Below are 21164 nucleotides of genomic sequence, written 5' to 3' on the forward strand. Positions count from 1 at the left end.
CATAAGATTTGCAATGTAGGAGCCATAGCCAAAGTTGTACTCTAAAGAGTCAAAATAAGCATCTTGAGTATTGGGTTCAGGCACAACCATGGCGATGATATTTTTCAAGCAATTTGGTATGGGTCCGGATAGGCTATTATTTGCAAGATCCAATACTCTTAGAGAAGAAAGTTGGCATACATTTAAGGGTATATTTCCCTTCAATCCATTGGATCTTAGACGGAGAACTATAAGATGTGTCATTTCCCTAATCTAGAGGGGTATGGTCCCTGACAAATGATTATCACCTATATCAATGAGCCCCAAATCTAAGCACTTTTTCAACGAAGAAGGAAAACCCCCAAAGATGCTATTGTTTTGTAAACGCAATGATTTGAGTTTAACTAAAGACCCCATGGAATAAGGAATTTTACCTGATAGACTATTGCTCCCTAAATTCAAATGGATCAAAGATTGCCAGTACCTCCAGCAATTAGAAAGTTCTCCAGAAAAGAGATTGTTTGATGCATCTAAAACCTCTAAATCATTCTTTCTGTTCAGCTTCTTGCATAAGAAAGTGGAAATGGGTCCAGAAAATGAGTTGTTGGCTATATTAAGCACTTTGACATTTGTAGACAATCGTGGCAACCTCCCCTTGAAGTGATTAGATCTTAGATTTAAGACAATAGAATTCAACAAAATGTCTGGTACATCCCCTTTTATTTGATTTTCAGAGAGATCGGTCGTATTAATGTTTGAAGACCAATTCCAGAACCAACTCGGAGCGTTGCCTGAAATTCCTGACATGGGCATAACTAAAAACTGGAGGGATCTTTGTGTTTGTAGCCATGGAGGAAATTTGGGACCAATCTTGCAGGAGCTCATGTCGGCTTGTTCTAGTTGAAAAGGAGGAACCCAATTGGAATTCACATTAAAGAACAAAAGTGTATGAGACATATCTAGGATTTTCAATTTCCAAAGTTTGGCAAAATGCACTTCATCTAGGCTGCCTGTGAAGAGATTAAATGATATAGACAATGACACTAAATTTGAGAGAAGCCCAAGAGTCTTTGGAATGGTGCCATTTAACTTATTTCTAGCGAGCTTTAAGTTTTGCATTTCAGATAAATTCCCAAGGGACAAAGGAATAGGACCACTTAAAGAATTTCCTTCAAGATTGAGATATGATAGATGCTTAAGCTGACCTAATGACTCTGGAAATTTTCCACTCAAAGAATTAAGTTGGACTTCAAGATATTCCAATCTTTGTAAATTGAAAATGCTAGGCGGTATATTGCCCATTAGAGAATTTTCACTCAGATAAAGCTTTAAGAGGCTCGTACTAAGATTCGAGAACCAATTAGGTATCTCATGATAGAAATGATTTTGGGAAAGATCAAGGACTCGAAGAGATGTGAAATTGACAAATCTAAGAGATGGGTTCAGGCTATCAAGCCCACAACTTGACAAGTATAGCTCAGAAAGAGATGAGAGCTTACTCATTATTTGAAGCCAATCAACTTCTTTGTGAAGGTTGACAGAGTTCAGGTTAAGGTATTGAATGGAAGAGAGACCAGACATCCAATGAAGGTTATCTAAATAAAGATATGAATTACCTCCAAGATCTAGATAGTGAAGGCCTGAAAGGTTCCCAAGTTGTTGAGGAATGAGTCCACAAAACGCAGCATTGCTGAGGTCAAGATGTCTCAGATTGCCCATTGAGCCTAGGAAACTTGGAATACGGGAACAATTAAAGTCATTGATACTGAAGTCCAAGTGATTCAAAAACTTTAATTCAAGCAATGAAGGACTAATCTCACCAGCTATCCCATTTAGTGTTAGCTCTATAACTCGACCAGTTTTGTTGTCACATCGAACTCCGTCCCACGTACAGCAATCTTGTTGGTCAGACCAAGATGAGAGAGGGCTCAATACCGAAAGATCAATGAGACCTTGTTTGAGGGTTAGAAGTGCTTGTTTCTCTTTTGCATGGCAAGAGACATTTGATTCTACTTTGAAGAAGTTTAAACTGAAGGTTGCTGTAAATAAGCAAAATAAGAAAAGCAAATGAGTTGCAAAAGGGGCACCCATGACAAGGCAATAACAAAGGAAGAGAAGTTTTAAGGTTCATAGCATGTTGGAGACTACTAGCTCATCCTAATATATATAGTGATTATTCGTAAAATCAACTTTTAAAAAACCAAAAAAAAAAAAAATAATAATAATAATAATAATAATAATGAAGACCTTGACTTGTTGACTTGATCCAAACACCAAAAATCAATACTCAGGTTTTCTTCTAAAAAAAAAAACTGGTGTTTCACATAGTAATTGTGATTGTTCTCTTTATTTTGTATCAAAGTCGTCAAGACTTTGAATTGTTGCCTATTCTATATTTCGGTTAAGTGGAATCTCTGTTTGCCTGCAAAGTGTTTGATAATTATTTCAAGATTATAAGACATTTTTTAATGACCATATTGAATCTGGCTTTATTTATTCCTTCTTTTCATCTGTTGGCATTTTGGCACAAGAAAATGGAAATAATGCTTCTAGAAAAAGTTGTTAGCTATGGAAAACAGTTCAAGTAGTAAAATTAGCAAGGTTTTCAAAAAATAAAGTATTAAATAAGCTAAAGTAGCGATGGGTCCCTCTATATAAATCAAATCCGCTTACACATACTGCCATTGCTACCGTTAATAAAGAAGAAAATGTTGATGCAATATGAACCAATGTGAAAGAAAAGAAGCAGCATTCCAATTAGGGATGGCAATGGGGCAGGGTGGGGTTGAAGGATGAGATCTTCGTCTCCGTTCTGCTTGGATTTTTCTTGCCCCATCCCCGCCCCGCCCCGCATGATGGGGAAAATTTCTTACCCCATCCCCGCCCCTTAAGGCCCCACGAAGACCCGCGAAGCTCCGCCTTACACCGTAAAACTTTATTTATTATTAATTTTTCCTACAACTATTACCACTTTTTCAAATAAAATGACATGTTTCAATAATAAAAATATACTTGAAATTATAAATAAATTTATCCTATCAAATCAAACTAATTTTTAGCAAAAACTAAATAATATTATCTAAATGTTTAACAAGAAAATATCACAACAAAAATTTCATAGTATGACACAATAAAATAATCCAAACTCCTTATACATAACAAAATAAAAATTGCCTAGAACTTCAAAAAGAATCTCCACTTTCTTCCATCATTGTGACGCCACTTTCTTCTTCATCATCATAATCATCCAAGATATTTTGGAATTTATCTTCAATTCCATCTATGTTAGATGAAGAACCTAAAAATAGATAAAATAAATTCAATCAAATAGTAGGGTTTTAGGGTACGATAAAATTGCAATTTAACCCTTATTAATGTGGGGCGGGGCGGGGTGGGTCTAAAAAGTGTAAACTCATCCCCGCCCCGCCCCGTGGTGCGGGTCTAAAATCTTGCCCCATCCCCGCCCCACCACCTTTGCGGGACGGGGAAAACCTGCACGGGGTGAAGCGGGGAGGGACGGGTCAAGCGAGGCAGGAAAAAATTGCCATCCCTAATTCCAATGAATTGACCAAGTGTTTGTCACGGAAATGATTAGTGGATCTGGTCCTCGTTTTCGGTGTGTTGGAGAATACCAGGCAAAAAAGTTCAATTCCAGGCACTTGAAGTCTTGAACATGTTGATCTATCACCTATGTTTACACTAGGCTCTTTCCTAGCAATGCTCTTGTATCTTTGCCTAATCTTGCATGTATAATGGGACTTACTAGCCCAAGAATACATACTCACTTCTCTCTTTCACTTATGTTTCATGTGCCTTCTAAAAAAAAAAAAAAAATTTATGTTTCATGTGTCTCTATTTTATTAATTTTATAATTGTATATATATTTTTTATTTGGAAATGGATGAATAGATAAGAATATGATGAATTGTAAGATTAATTAGAGTTTAAATAAATCTTATGTACTTGTAGTAAATAAAGATTATGTTACTTTTAAATTTAAATATTACTTTTATCTTGTTTTTGTAGTTAGTAAAATACGGTACGCGTTTAATACTGTAAATATACGGGCAGGCATAATTCGGCATTTTTCATAAAATTACATTTCAAAAATTCAGCATAAAAATACGGAAACTGTGAAAAACGGTATGTGTATAGTACGAGTATTGTACATTTTTTTTTTTTAATCGTAACAAAAATACGGAAACATTTATCATATTTTTTCGATACAAATACAATAATCTTTGCATCATGACTATTTAATTTTTATTAAGTATGTCTAAGAGTCTTATAATTCAATTAGTTAACACATTCTGATGATTTTTATTTTTGTTCTTTTTAGTCTAAAAAAAAGTTCATAATTTTTTTTAACATTTAAAAAAAGATAATGTCAGAGTTACAGATTATTTTACAAATTTTTTTACAAATTACTAATGTGGGTCCGAGAGCTCTGCAGTCCGGCCCAAACTCTATCTGGGCCCAGGGCCCGTGCCGAGGAGGTACCTTGCCGAAGACAAATGCTCAGTGGCCGAGGTAGCAAGGGGAACGGCTGAGAACTTACCCTGTCCTCGGCATTCCATAGCTTCAATAGGAAGACAAACACCTTGGTGTAGGCAATCCCCAAACAGCCCCCTCAAAGGGATGAGAACGGAATGGGGCCCATAGGGAAGCAGGGTGTGAACTCGGACCAAGGAAAGTGCGTCCCACCCCCTTCAGTAAATGTACCTGCCAATACCCAGAGTTGGTTAATGAGAAAAGACGTTTGGGCGGTGCAAACGTCGATCCATGCAACTAATAGAAAGTTAGACGGGACAGTTGATGGGATGGACACAGGAACAAGCTCCTGCCTGACCTACAAGTAGAGGGTCAGGATCAGCCAAGACGGACTATATAATAAAAAGGAAGGTGCACCGATTGGGAGGTTGGGAAAAATGGCCAGAAACCAGAGCCTCCCAGCCCACCTCTAGGAAAAAGACTCCAGGGGTGTAGGAAAACTGAAACTGGTACGAACACCGTGAAAAACCCACCGCCTATCAACCAAGGCCTAGCCTTCCAAACCCACGCTCTACAAATGATATTGTTAGGGGTCTTTTCACGTGCGAACCCGACACTGTTACGGTCCGCCACGAATCGCGTCCTTACAATTGGCGCCGTCTGTGGGAAAGGCTTGTGTGTTGGTATAGGAAGTGGGTCGATAGAGCTTCTTCATTATATCTAACCGTCGGTTATAGAGTTCTAGCATAAAGTTCTGTTAGGAACTATGTTTCTTGATTAGGGGCTTGGTTGGGGAGCCAACTCCCTTAAAGCCAAGGTCCCCTGTAAAGAGTAAACTAGGTACCTTATAACGTTAACCGTATGGATAAACTCTAGGGGCTTGGCCGAGAAGCTAACTCCCCTAAAGCCAAGATCCCACACAATGAGAAAACTAGGTTTTGGACAGAACCAAGGCATTGCATGGTCCACGGACCCAAGCCTCAGGGGAAACCAACTACCTGGATGTGGAAAACTAGGTTTTGGACAGAACCAAGGCATTGCATGGTCCTCGGACCCAAGCCTCAGGGGAAACCAACTACCAACGACAGAACCAAGCATTGCATGGGACCCAAGCTCAGGGGAACTACCTGGATGTAATGAAAACTAGGTTTTTGGACAGAACCAAGGCATTGCATGGTCCACCGGACTCAAGCCTCAAAACCAACTACCTGGATGGAAACTAGGTTTGGACAGAACCAAGGCATTGCATGGTCCTCGGACCCAAGCCTCAGGGGAAACCAACTACCTGGATGTGGAAAACTAGGTTTTGGACAGAACCAAGGCATTGCATGTCCACCGGACTCAAGCCTCAGGGGGAAACAACTACCTGGATGTAATGAAAACTAGGTTTTGGACAGAACCAAGGCATTGCATGGTCCTCGGACCCAAGCCTCAGGGGAAACCAACTACCTGGATGTGGAAAACTAGGTTTTGGACAGAACCAAGGCATTGCATGGTCCACCGGACTCAAGCCTCAGGGGAAACCAACTACCTGGATGTAATGAAAACTAGGTTTTGGACAGAACCAAGGCATTGCATGGTCCTCGGACTCAAGCCTCAGGGGAAACCAACTACCTGGATGTAATGAAAACTAGGTTTTGGACAGAACCAAGGCATTGTATGGTCCTCGGACTCAAGCCTACGGGGAAACCAACTACTTGGATGAGGAAAACCAGGCACTAAGCGAGTTTTAACTATTATGCGTAACGTTAAAAATGGTGCTTATATCTTCGTAAGACAAAGGTTAGGAATAAATCTAAGGCCTTTGTGGGCGCAAGCAAATTAGGGTTCGGGGAACATGGTGATGAATGTATTACATGCATAGCTATTTGTACATGTTAAAATAAATCAGCGCAGAGTTCATAAGCAAATAGTGCGCGTCTATTAGGGCGGTTAACGATGTAATCAGAAGGAAAAAGAAAAAGCAAGATTTCATATATACATGTTCAAATGCTTGTAAACCATCAATAAATTAGGAAGTTTGTGAAAGGAAAAGAAACAAGTTAATCGTTCAAATAGAAACGAATACAAAAAAGCCCAACGAGGGTTTCTACTTTTCTGCTTTTTTGTCGGTAACATTTTGGGAAATGGGAGCAGATTCAGTTTCGGTGCCTGGAAGGATGGTCCCTTCCGCGGAAGGCTGAACAGGACCAGCACTGGTACTCTGGGGAACCACAGCAAGGGAAGTGGCCTGCGACGGCTCTGCAAGTATGATGGGTTCCTCTGTATTAGGCACCTGAATGCCAGCCACGGGCTCGGCAACCTCTTTAGGTGCCTCAGAACTCATGCGCTGGGATATCACTGTCACATCCTGAAGTTCTCCTTCTTTGGGCGCCTTGCTAGAAGAACCGCTGGCCTGCGAGTCTTCCAACGGGGTGATCTCTTCCTCGGGCTGATCACGAGTAGCCGCGGGGCTAGTCGAAGTGGCCTCGCGGATGGCTGCCGGGTAGAATATGCTCTCCGCCCTCCACAAATCGGATGAGGCATCCACCCCAGCTCGCTTCAATGCTTCCTCCCAAACCTGGGAGCAATAAAACCTACACACACCAGGGATCTGCGCCTTAAGGATGGCCTGGGTCTCAGCTACTCCCATGTTGTAACCATCGTCCTCGGCCGTATTTTTGGCAGCTTCCGCCTCATTCCTGGCAAACTCGGCCTCCTGCTTTGCCCTTACGGCTTCATCACGGGCATATTCTGCCACTCCTTTCTCATGCAGAGCCGTGGCCAGCTGCTTATTTAAATCGTCGATCAGAGTTCTGGCTATTTGCAGCTGGTCCTCGGCTTCAATTGCGCGCTTGGTTTGGTCCTTGGCCTGTTTTTGGGCACTAGCAAGGCCCGCCGAGACGTTATTCCTCTCGCGAGTGGTCATTGTTAAGTCATCCTTGACTTGGGCAAGTTCCTTTTCAGTAGCTTCGAGAGTCTTTGAGGCCGTTATGCGCCTCTTGCGTTCGTTCTCGGCCACCTTACTCCTGTCATGCACTTCTTCCTCCATCCTATAGGTTACCTGGAGAGCCTGTCAAGAAAGATGAACGTGTAGTGAGTGACAAACTGGTGACAAGAATTAGTAAAGTGTTAGGTTTCAAGAAATCTTACCATGCCCAAGTATCTCTTAGTACTGAGAAAAACCTCCTGCATCCTCATTCGCTTCAGCTCTTCCATGTCATTAGGAAGTAGCATGGTTCTCCCTAATGCATCTGCCACGTATCCACCCTCGCCGTCTCCAAGGTCCCTCAGAGAGGCAATTTCCAGTAATGGACCCCCGTGAAGCATTGGGGCAGGAAGCTAGGCGCTCGGAGAGGATTGGGAATCAATTCCTTTTCCTTTGCCTTGAGAGGTTTGAACTGCGGGTCCTTTGCCTCTGCCTTGGGGTCCGATCTTCGGTTGTTTTGTGGGCGGAGTCTCATCCTTCTCCTTAGGAGGTTGGGATTTTCCCTCGTCCACGATGTCCTTGCCCTTGGTGCTCCTCTTTCTCTTGGAATCAGCACCTTCGGGTCGAGGAGACCGAGCTGGTTGGGAGGAGGTGGGAGGTTCGTAACGGGTGGACTGTGGTTGGGACTTGGCGGAGGATGACCTGGTTTGAATTGTAAGGGGCCGAGCTGGTGGAGGAGGAGCATTGGGTTGTGGTGCCTCCTGGGTATCCTTCCTTGGTTGGTCCTCGAGGAGTTGGAGAAGGGGGGTTAAAGGTATTCTTTTGACTCCCATCTCGGCTTGAGAAGAGGTGCCTATTAATGATAATTCCGCCTCGGACAAGGCTGGGTCACCTAGGTCACCCGGAGGGTCCTCGGATTGGCAGATTAAGTCGAATACCCCAAACCCTTCCTCCGGCTGATCTGGCTCACCCTCGTCCTCTGCTGCTTGATGGGATGAAGAGGGGCCCACCAGGGGGATGTTCTTGGGGACAGCTGGCTCCTGCGAGATCAAGAACCCCTTCTCTACCACTGTAATCTTTGGAAGCCAAGGACGGCGGGCACTGATCACGTGCTTCGCGTCCCCAAACGACTTCTGAACCGGAGGGTACCCTAGTATTTTGTGAGCTGCACGAACTTGGCCATCACTGTCATTCACAAAAACTGCCGCTTGTAAAACGGTCTCCAAATCTGCCCGATTGACTAAATGAAAATGCCGTTTATAGGCGCGTTCATCTACTAAAACAACAAACATATATGCATAGTTAGTCATCAAAGGAAGTAAGTTTAGAATGGTTTAAAGGGTTATCCCTCTTCCATTCCTAATACCCCACCTGGTTCTCCTTCTACTACGGGGCATGGATCGCCATCATGCCACTTCCCAGAGACGATAAGAAAATCCTTGTTCAGTCCCTTGTTGGAATCAGGGAGGCACTGGATCAACCGAATCCTATCATCCCTCGACCTCATGTAGTAGGTTTTTCCTTTCAATTTTTGGAGGTTATAGCACCAGTTTACATCATGGTGGGTCAGTCTTAAACCCATCTTCTCGTTTAAAGCGTCCACACAACCCAAAATCCTAAGAACATTGCCGGCGCACTAGGTAGGGGCTAAACGGAAATGCCTGAGGTAACCCCTTGTCACTGGTCCCATGGGGATTCTCATACCTCCCTCTACAGAGGCGAGGACGGGAATTACAACCGCGCCCGTTCCCCTCTTAATGTGCCATTCCCCCATCTTACAGTGTTCCAGCCTTACGTTAGGGGGAATCCTATAATCAACGATGAACTTATTCATCGCCTCTTCAGTATCAACCAACTTCCTCAATCTCAGTTTAGCCGCTTTCGCCATTTACTAAAACAAACCTAACCCGCGACGGAAAAGAAAGGGAGCTAAAGAGAAATAAATCCAGAAAAGAAAAAACGTGAGTTAATAGAGGTAGGGAACTTACATAAAAAGAGAATTAAGCTTCGGATGGGCTATATGTGCTTGAGATAGACTTGAATTTGGGCGGAAGTTCGGATGAACCCTGGATACACGCACTAAAACTCTTAAGTATAGAACTGGAGAGACGGATCCATCTCCAAAAAATCTTTTATACTTTCTAGGGTAAACAGCACGCCCCTTTTTCCCGCCCAAAGAGGCCAGGAGATCACCACCGTTCGATTCCCATCACACCGTTGAACGTGGGAAGCACCAAGCCGCCCGTATTTAATGAGGCCACGTTTCGCCTTCCAACGGCTCTAGGAACGTGCCTTAGGCAGGTGAAAAACCTCGGGAATCGCTAGATGACAAGGATTGATAGGCATTGGCAGATCCATGATGTCATCAAAACCCTCCTATCCGTCCGAGGGGACGGATAGCAGGATTTTGAGGGGCTATTGTGAGTCCGAGAGCTCTGCAGTCCGGCCCAAACTCTATCTGGGCCTAGGGCCCGTGCCGAGGAGGTACCTTGCCGAAGACAAATGCTCAGTGGCCGAGGTAGCAAGGGGAACGGCTGAGAACTTACCCTGTCCTCGGCATTCCATAGCTTCAACAGGAAGACCAACACCTTGGTGTAGGCAATCCCCAAACAGCCCCCTCAAAGGGATGAGAACGGAATGGGGCCCATAGGGAAGCAGGGTGTGAACTCGGACCAAGGAAAGTGCGTCCCACCCCCTTCAGTAAATGTACCTGCCAATACCCAGAGTTGGTTAATGAGAAAAGACGTTTGGGCGGTGCAAACGTCGATCCATGCAACTAATAGAAAGTTAGACGGGACAGTTGATGGGATGGACACAGGAACAAGCTCCTGCCTGACCTACAAGTAGAGGGTCAGGATCAGCCAAGACGGACTATATAATAAAAAGGAAGGTGCACCGATTGGGAGGTTGGGAAAAATGGCCAGAAACCAGAGCCTCCCAGCCCACCTCTAGGAAAAAGACTCCAGGGGTGTAGGAAAACTGAAACTGGTACGAACACCGTGAAAAACCCACTGCCTATCAACCAAGGCCTAGCCTTCCAAACCCACGCTCTACAAATGATATTGTTAGGGGCCTTTTCACGTGCGAACCCGACACTGTTACGGTCCGCCACGAATCGCGTCCTTACAACTAATATAGCGAGTAGTTATTGATAAGTAAAAACGTGATGTTATTGTTGAAAATAAATAAAAATTAGTAAAAATTGATCTCAAAAATATTTTATAAAATTATTGTAAAATAATTTATACTTGTAGCATTGATTTTTTTTTTTTTTTTTAATAAATGGTTAGATTTAAGTTTTATAATAAGATATAATAAAATAAGTATATTAAATGGGAATTATTGTGTTTAATATATTTTTTTAGAAATTGATTTGATAGTTTTTTAATATTTTATTCCTACCGTTCCAATGTTTGATTGACGCCATCACATGAGTAGGCTTTATTTAGTGTTTTATCCATTTATCCTACTCTGTCAGGCTATTTTTACCCGGTTGTTGAGAAATTATTGGTTCCTCCGAGAGGACCACTGATGTGGTCCTTCGACTCCTGCTAGTCAATAGAAAAGTGTCACGTGGCCATTTTTCTGATTCAGCTCCACATCAACACTTACCCATTATCTTAACTCTTGTTAACAAAACCAAACCAAGGTTAAAACTCAGCTCCATACTTACCCACAGCCTGAAACCCAAAATCAAAGACTTGTTCTGCCTCAAGCTCCCACTTCTTCTTCCTTCTTCTTCTGATATTCGCTCTCAACTCAATCTCTCTTTTTCTTTTCTTTTTTCTCTCTATGGAAATTTTTTATTGTTGTTGTTTATTGTGATTTCTGGGGTTCTGATCCACCTTCGCTGGAAACCATGGGTTCTCCGGTGAGTCCATCGTGACTCCACTCTCTCCATGCATGATAAGAGTCACTGTCGTTGCCTCCAGATTTCTCTCCTCTACCATGGCTTTCTCGGAAGGTACTTCCCATTTCCAATCTCTAGGTCTTTTTAACTCTTGCTCTCCGTTTGGTTACAGAGAAAATATTATAGCAAAGCAAGTTAAAAAGCAGAACCGAGTTTTTTTTTTTTTTTTTTTTTTTGAAAAGATTTTAAGTGGTTTTGGATCGGAATAACTCACCTCAGCCGAGTTAAGCAGAATCTGAGATTAGGAGTTGTATTTTCTTCACTTTTTTTCCTTACACTTTCTCGGTAGCCAAACAGAGGAAATAGCATAATTGTAACTATGCATATTGAAGTTGAAGCATGTATAGAGATTGACGCATACTAATTAAAGTTTCTCTCTTTTGTTTTCTCTACATTTTTTTTCTTGTTTCCTAAATATTTGGCGCCTTCAAGTTCATTTTGATGAGGATTTTGAATAAGGAAATTTACTTTTAGTTCATTCAGAGAAGCGTCTCTCTATGTTTTGGTGGATTCTCTATAAAAAAAAAACTTTATTTGTGAATGGATTTGAATTTCAATTATTTGTGTAGTATAATAGTACAAAAGAAAAGAAAGAAAAACTTGCTTGTGAATTTGGAATGTGCTAAAAAAACATGCCGTTAAATACATAAACGGATCTCTACCAATTTGTTGTCGCCTTTGGTTTTTTTTTTTTTTTTTGCAGTAGTATTGGCATATCAAAGGAGGAGGACTGTATTTTAATTTTGATTTTGGGTTTCCGACTGAGTTAAGGTAATGGGTAAGTGTTGATGTGAATCAGAAAAAATGGCCATGTGGCACTTTCTTATTGGCTGGCAGGAGCCGGGAGGACCACATCAGTGGTCCTCCCGAAGGAACCAATATTTTCTCCCGGTTGTGAATGTTAAAGCTACGAATTTAACAATTTGATTTTTACGACAGCCGTAACAAACGGCTATTGTACTTTTAGTTTAAAAAACGCGTTTACTTCTGTACCAATGGAAACAAAACGTTAGAGAAAAGTTTAATTTAAGGTCGATTTGGCAAAGATTATTTTTCCTAACTTATTTTACTATTCAATTTATTTTTGTTATTATTTATAAGTCTCACTGCTTTTTTTGGTACTATTTATGAATTTTACAGTACTATTTCAATTAATTTTTACTTTTATTTACAGTACTTTCAGAAAAAAGCAGATCCTAAACGGACTCTTAATTTTATGAACGTACGTGTATTGTACGTTTACAGGACACGTATTTACTAACTAGATTGTGGAATAATAAAGGGTATTAAAAATATTATTTTTTAGTAAAAATTCACTTTGGAGATCTAGACTCCTTTGAAGTGGCCCATTTATTAAACCAAAAGGTCTTAGGGTCTGTTTGGATACCGTTTATTTTGTTGAAACTAAAATCTTTTGACTTAAAGTACTGTAAATAAAAGTAAAAGTTAATTGAAATAGTACAGTGAAGCTCATGAATAGTGTCAAAAAGTGCAGTGAGGCCATGAATAGTAGTAAAAATAAGCTGAATAGTGAATTGATTTATAATTTTAATCCACATCCAAATGCACACTTAGTACCTGTTTGGGTACAACTGAAACGTAGTGCATTTGCATTTCAGCGTTTTTTTATTTTTATTTATTTATTGAGAAGCACGTTTTAGTGCTTTCCAGTGGGTCCAGTGCACTGTTCACGAGACCCACAAACTTCTTTTTTCAACAAAACTTTCATTAAAAATGGGTCCCACGGTACTATTCACATATTTAAAATTTATTTTGTACAGTGTTTTCAGTTTTCAGCAAAATAAGCAGTATCTAAACGGACCCTTAGTTGAAGTAACCAACAAAGAATTGGACTCATTACACTTTCTATCTTAGCAAGAACACTCACATTAGTCAATGCATGATAGCTTAAGGGAAAAATTTTGCACATTCAACCTCAAAAATCACCCACATCAACTTATGTAAAATTATGCAAATTGACATTCAAATTACAGTAACTGTGTAAATATATATGACTATTGTTCATGTGCATGCTAATTTTTTATTTATTTTTCTTGCTTCTTCTCTTTTTCTGTCTCTCTCCCCAATCTATTAAAATAGTAAAAAATAAAAAATAAATGAAAAAATGAATATTATATTGAAATAAAATGTAGAATAAATAATCTAGTATAAGTATTTTTGAAAATTTATTGCGTAGAATCAAAAAAGTTGATTCTTATATTAAAATAGACAAAAATATTTGCCACAAGTACACTTTGCATTTTTAAAAGTGACTCCAATTTTCTGAGACTTTTATCAGTTTATGAATAAGTAATGGCCACTACCGCGTACTTTTGACGCGATAGTCACTCTACAAATATAAGTGTTTATGAGGTATGGGGGGTAAGGACCGGGGTTTAAGTCCTTAAGAGAAAGTTTCATATACACATACACTTAAATTAAGATAGTATAATTTCTATCTTATATAAAAATAAATAAATAAATATGTGGTGTCCCAATTTCATATTATTGATATTAGGCTATCACAAAAGTCCATTAGAATTAAACGATGGCATTAGAGGCTTTTACTTTTGGTAGGCTGGAACATAGTCACATCACCAAAAAAAAGAGGGCTGGTATTTTGGGGCTTGATGATGCTGCAAAGCCCAGGAACTTGGCCCTATTAGCTAAGCTAAAATGGAGGCTCAAAAACTGAAGGAGATTCTCTTTGGGCCTCAACATTAAAAACCGATCCAGTATCTTAAAAAAAAAAGGAATAGAGGATGTCACCAATTTTAGAAATTTTTTGTTTTTTTATAAATCATTCTACTCGTCCTTTGACTCAGACTATTTGTAGCTAATTTTAACGAAACCTTTTATTACAAAAAAGAAAAAAAAAAAAAACTACAAGCAAAACAAAAATTATAGGCAAGTAAATTCAAAAACATATTGTTAATATAATTGTGACAAATTAACAATACTAGAACCATACCATAACCCTATAAAAAAATTTAAATAAAAAAAAAAAAAAAAAAACCTACTACATAATATGTTGGAGCTATATATATACTAGGTTACCAATAATATATTGATACATTATTTAAAAGGATTTTTCTTGTTACCATCATTTTTTTTTTCTCTATACAATCATTGTTATTAATATTTTAACTAGTTTTTTGTTTGTTTGTTTGTTTTGTTTTATTTTATTTTATTTTTATTTTTTATGATTGTTATTTATTAATTATTGGGTATTTTCCTATTAAAAAAATATTTCAAGAAAAATAAGGATATAGAAATGGAATAAAAGAAGTTGGAAGATATTTGTAGCTTTAGAATCTGAGGGATATGTTGAAAATGGACTGATTTAATGAACTCTTATATTTAAGAGGCCTTTTTTTGTTTGAGATTTTTATTTATTTTTAGTTCAAAAATGTCTCTACACCCTTATGTTTAAATAGAGAAAAAAAATTAAAAGACAATGCGGTAAAAATACAACTCTAACTCCCACTAAAACATTGCCAAAAAAAGGCTAACTCTTCTGTTGATTTTTAAAATTGTTTTATTCATTTATAAATTAGATTCTCAAAATAAAAATTATATATATATATATATAAAATAAAAACATAGGTTTTTTTTTTCTTTGCTTCAAAATAAACATAAAATATTTGTTCATTTTTTGAAACTAGACTTATGACACTCCTAGTTGTATTAGTACTTCTTCTTCTTTTTTCTTTTTTCTTTTTTTTTTTTCTTTTTTTTCTTACAATAATACAATGTAGCTCCTTGGTCATGCTGATGCACGTGCACATCTGTAGATCCCATACTTTTGTTAAAAAGAGGGTCTATGACACAAATTTTGTGCCACTAATTAAGGACATCAATTTGTCGAAAAAAGAAAAGAGCATCATAATCTATGACAAATTTTGTGCCCGAAGACTGTTCTATTACCTTAGAAACCTCTCAAGAATATAAATTGCATCAAAGTAAACGTATTCATCAACTTTTAATTTTTTTTGAAACTAACGTATTCATCAACTTGTAAAAGGTTTTTTTTTTTTAATTGAATATTATTAGTAGGGAAATGCTAACAGATACATTTAAGGTAATGGTTAATAATTAATTTAAATAAAATTTTTATGGGGAAAATAATAAAATAATTAATATTTTGACAGTTTTTTCTATTTCCCATAAAAATAATGTCAAAATTTTTTTAAAATGAATTGTTAACTGTAAGGACACAATTCGTAACGAACCGTAACAGTTTTGGGTTCACACGTAAAAAAGGCCTAAACAATATCATTTGTAGAACGTGGGTTTGAAAGGCTAGGCCTTGGTCACCAGGTGGTGGGTTTTTCGTGATATCCGTACATGATTAAGTTATCTTCACCCCTGGAGTCTTTCTCTTGGAGGCAGGCTGTGAGGCTCTGGTTTTTGGCCATTTTTCACAGCCCCTTTCTGGCGCACTAACTTTTACATTGTATAGTCCCTCTTGGTTGATCCTATCCCTCCATTTGTTGGTCAGGCAGGTGCTTACTTCTGTACCTGTTCCATCAGCTGTCCCCTCTTACTTTTCTGTTTAGTCGCGAGGATCGAAGTTACACCGTCCAAGCGTCTTTTCTCGTCAACATGATCAGGACGTTGGCCGGTGCATTTAATGTGGAGGGGACGTATTTTCCTCGAACCTATTTCGCACCGTACCTCCATGTGGGCCCCATTCCACTCACATCCTCTCTAGGGGACTATTTGTGGATTACCTTCACCGAGACTTTGCTCTTCTTATCAAAGCCTTGGAGGGCCGAGGACAGGATCGTCCTCAACTGTTCCCCTTAACCCCTCGGCCTTCGATCACTCGTCCTCGGCACACTACCTCCTCGACACGGGCCCTGAGCCCGGATAGAGCGTGGGCCGGATCATAAGCTTTCTGGCCCTACATTAACAATTGTCTTAAAGGCGCTCGTTAGCATGACCCTTAGTAGTTTGTTCTGAACAAATTACTATTTCGTTGTCCCTCCCAATTGTTGGGTCCCAAATAATATTATAAAAAAAATAAAAAAATAAAAAACTATCAATCCAAAATAACAATACACACAAGAACACAAAATTTACGTGGAAAACCATTTCTCTTGTAGGAAAAATCACGGGACAAACTCCGAATAATTTCACTATTATCAAATTAATTAGAATAATTTTTGTGTATATTTCACAGTTAAAGGAAAAAAAAAATCTCTCTTATTTTTCTTTGCTCTCTCACACAAATTTTCTTTCTCAAAGACGACAATCATTTCTCTTTTCCTTTTTCACTATGCGGCACCCTATTTCTTTTTTCTTTTCACTATGCGGCACCCTAATACCTAATAAACCTTATTTATATATATACCTTGCCGCCACACCATCCTTGTAGCACACAAACTCCTACTCAAACACAAATTGGATCAAGAGGTCTCCTATTTCTAATAGAATTCTTTCACTACATGGATTTCTTGCCACAAAATCGGGCTAGACCCACAACAATCTTCCCCTCCAACCCACCAATGGGAGAAGATCTTCATTCCATCTCTTCAATTCAATTTTATGTCAGTCAAGTCAACGCAAGGCTTGACCATTTTCATTATCTTCACTAATAATTAATCTCATCGTTAATCGCTTTCATTCTCAAATAATTAATCTCATCTTGGATTTCTTTAATCCAATCCCTTGGCTCCCCCTCATTAGAAGCCCAATTATTCTTAAAGCTAACAGTATGATGTTTTCCAGTACTCCTTTTCTCAAGGGGTTCAATAATCTCTAGTGGAAGATATTGCTCCCCTTGCTTAAGATCTCTAGGATCTTTCACTTCATCATCATCCCATGTAGCCTTAGCATCTTCATATTCTTCATCACCTACCATTTCCTCTTCTGAAGCACTATTAGGCAATGAGAATTTCACCCTCTTAGTTTCAATACCATTAATCCCAACATTTATCTTTGGAGTCTTCTCAAAATTTTTAATCTCATTGAACTTCTTCTTCACATGAGTCCTGTACAAACTGCAACGTGCATGTCCTCTTGCAACAACCAATGGCCCTTTAGTAAATTTCCATCTTCCATTACCAAGGTAGTTACAATAACCTGCTCAATCCATAGCCAATGTAGAAAACACATTCATCCTTAAATCTGGAACATGTTGCACATCCTTCAACATTATAGTGCTACCAACATTGGTTTCAATGCACACATCACCAATTTCCATAATTTTTGAGTAACTAGAATTACCCATCTTCACTGTACCAAAGTCTCTTGCTTTGTATGTGGTAAACAACCCCTTTTTAGGGATAATATGGTGGGGGGCTGCAGAATCAACGACCCACTCAACATCATTATTAGTAACATGCTCACATTTTTGCTCTTCAATAGAGAGCACCACAACATCCTCATCAATCATAGCAGCTGTAGTGTTTTTCTTACTATCATTCTTTTCATATTTTCCTTTATTTTGTTCCTTATTCCAATGCCAACAATCTCTTCTTAAGTGACCATTTTCCCACAATGGAAGCTTTCTCTAGTTTCCTTGAACTGAGATCTATCTCTTGATTGTGACCTACCATTGAATTTTCGATCATTAGGTCCTCTGCTTCTACCTCTGCTCTTGTTCCCCATGACAAAAGCTTGATCTTGTGCATTGTCTATATTTGCATATCTCATGCAAACCTCTTCACTTAAAATCAAATCTCAAATATCATCATATTTGAGTTTGCTTTTCCCTGCAAAATTACTCATCGTCATTCTCATGGCTTCCCAATTGTTTGGTAAAGAAGCCAAGAGTATCAATTCACGAATCTCATCATCAAATTCAATTCCCATCATGGTTAATTGATTAGTATTTGTATTGAACTCATTTATATGTTGTGCTACAGAAGTGCCCTCTGCCTTCTTCATATTAAATAACTTCTTCATCAGATACACCTTATTGTTAGCTGACGGCTTTTCATACATGCTAGACAAAGCCTTCATCAAATCCACTGTGGTCTTTTCTTTCACAACATTGTGCGCAATTGATCTTGACAGAGTTAATCGAATAACTCCCTTGACAGAGTTAATCGAATAACTCCCTTGACAGAGTTAATCGAATAACTCCCAATACCTGTCTATCAAGAAGGTTCTAGTCTTCATCCTTCATAGTTTCAGGTTTCATCCCCAAAAGAGGCAGACGCAATTTCTTCACATAAAGATAATCTTCAATCAGCTGCATCCTCCAATACACGAAGTCTGTTCCAGCAAATTTCTCAATTCCTGAACCCTTGCCTTCTTCTCCGGCCATTGCTTTCACTCTAACCTAGTTCTGATACCACTTGTTGGGTCCCAAATAATATTATCAAAAAAAAAAAAAAAACTATCAATCCAAAATAACAATCAACGTGGAAAACCCTTTCTCTTAAAGGGAAAAACCAAGGGACAAACTCTGAATAACTTCACTATTATCAAATCAATTACAATAATTTTTGTATATATCTCACAGCTAAAGAAAAAAAAAATCTCTCTTATTTTTTTTTTGCTCTCACACACATAAATTTTCTTTCTCAAATACAGCAATCCTTTCTCTTTTCTTTTTTCACTATGTGGCACCCTATTTCTTTTTCTTTTCACTGGGCGGCACCCTAATACCTAATAAACCTTGTTTATATATATACCTTGCCGCTACACCATCCTTGTAGCACACAGACTCCTACTCAAACACAAATTGGATCATGAGGTCTCCTATTTTTAATAGAATTCTTTCACTACATGGATTTCTTGCCACAAAATCGGGCTGGACCCACAACACTAATTTGTTTGTCCGATAGTTTGGATTTTAAAGAAGATATCATTACTATTTTCTAAAATATATGACACTTCGTTTTCTGACATTGTTCTATTATTATGTAGCTGACTCAAAAAAAGTAGATCATCCATTTCAAAAAAAGAAAAAGAAAAAGTAGATCATCAAAAGTAGACAACTACTTTAATAAAAAGGAATGGAAGAAATGAGCGTTTTTCTGCTGAAAATCCACTATATATACCACGGGCAATAGTACCTAGTCAAAGTGAACTCTTAAATCTAGACCGAGATTTGTACTTCTCCAGCTCCTAGAATTTCCCCTAAATACAAATCCAACGGCTCACAGTATTAGACAAGCCTCTAGTTTAAGCTCCAAGACCAAGAGTGGTTCAGTGAAAAGAGAGAATAAAGTAAATCAATGGGCCAAACTAAACACGAAAGCACATTTTTCAACATAGAACACTTATAAATACCCACCTTCCTATGCATTAAGCCAACCACCACCACCCCACTGATTCATTCACTAGCACACTACTGAATGTACTTTGTAAAACAAGAAAATGGAAGCGATTCAAACCTGGGTCTCCAAGAACAAGCTCACCACCATTGGTCAGTATAGTAAACCGTCTTTCTCAATTAATATGATCCTTTCTTCTTCTTCTTCTTCTTCTTAAATCTATGTAGTAAAAATACTAAGACCCTAACATGTAAGTTCTATGTATAATATAAATTGTGGTAATTGAAACATCAGAATAATTTTGTGAATTATCAATATACTCATCATCATGAAATGGTTACTATAGGGGCACTGTGGGCATCAGGAATTGGAGCATCACTAGCTTATAATTCACGTAAAAGATCTCACCTCAAGCCAAGCCTAAAGCTTATTCATGCCAGGTATGTACATCGGCCTCATATATTGTATCAAATTGTTTTTTTAAGTTCTAAGAAGTGCGTGTTTGTGTGTTAAGATACTAACAAAAATCGTGTGCCTTCTTTGTTGCTAGGATGCACGCACAAGCTTTAACACTGGCGGTGCTCTCTAGTGCAGCAGTCTATCATTACTACGAGAAGAGTACCATGGAGCATGGAGAGAGTAGCACTCATGATTCTCCAAAGTGAGAAAGTTGTATTATTGTATCTGATCTGTGGATCTAAGGGGTTCCCTTTCCCTTTAAATATATTTATATTTCTGGATTTTTATGTAGAAGGGAGAAGTTTCCTATTCCGATCGAGTTCCATTTTTAAGTGGATCACGATGTTCTATTGTAATTATTAATCCAGGAAACCTATCTTAATATCAATCATATTTGGTTTCATGTTCATAAAGTAAGGTTGATTTCTTTTTGGTCCTCAGCAAAATTTGAATACTATACCAATATATCTATCAATAATCATGTAAGGGAAATGAAGAGACCATAAATATTTTATTTCTTATATCTAACAGTGTGTATGATATGATGTGATAGGATCTGTAATATTGAAATCGAAAGTAAAAAATAAACCATCATGTTGCTACGCATGTACAAAGCAAATGTAAGATCAATTACTTGATTCTAATGTTAGTACTTATAAAAGAGCTTATTAATGTTTTTGTTCTTCGATATCGAAATTTGTTTGAGATTCTGAAGCATAAGAGAGAAGGCATTGGCTGAATGTTTGAAATTTGATACCCATTAGTTAGATGTTGAAATTAAAATGAAACATAAAATATATTCCAGAGAAAGTAGAAGTGAGAACATAGAGAGTTATGTGGTTCAATATGGTATAAAACCATTGATGACTAAATTTTTTAGTATAAAACCATTGATGACTACATCGATCTAACAAAATAGCATCATATTATCAATTATTTCTTACAATGAACCCTCTATAGGAATTAGGATTTGTTCTACATGGGCTTTAGATTAAATTGGGGCTCTTGGTCATTGTTCATTATCTATACTATTATTTAAGGTGTTTCTCCTATTTTATATTCTCATTTTTTTTTTCAAAAATACCCCTACATTCTTATATTTATATAGAAATAAAACTAAAGGACAATCCAGTAATGATATAACTCTAACTCTCACTAAAATATTGCCTAAAATATAGGGTCAAAT

General features: G+C 38.3%; 1 protein-coding gene across 1 annotated transcript; it reads right to left on the bottom strand.

The window, feature by feature from the left end:
- Positions 1-252: 252 nt before the first annotated feature.
- On the bottom strand, positions 253-2070 carry LOC115989912 (receptor-like protein EIX1). Its single transcript, XM_031113785.1, has one exon. It carries the CDS (start codon positions 2068-2070, stop codon positions 253-255), a length of 1818 nt encoding a protein of 605 aa, XP_030969645.1.
- Positions 2071-21164: the final 19094 nt, after the last annotated feature.

This window comes from Quercus lobata, chromosome 5 (genome assembly GCF_001633185.2).
Source record: "Quercus lobata isolate SW786 chromosome 5, ValleyOak3.0 Primary Assembly, whole genome shotgun sequence".
Classification (NCBI taxonomy): Eukaryota; Viridiplantae; Streptophyta; class Magnoliopsida; order Fagales; family Fagaceae; genus Quercus; species Quercus lobata.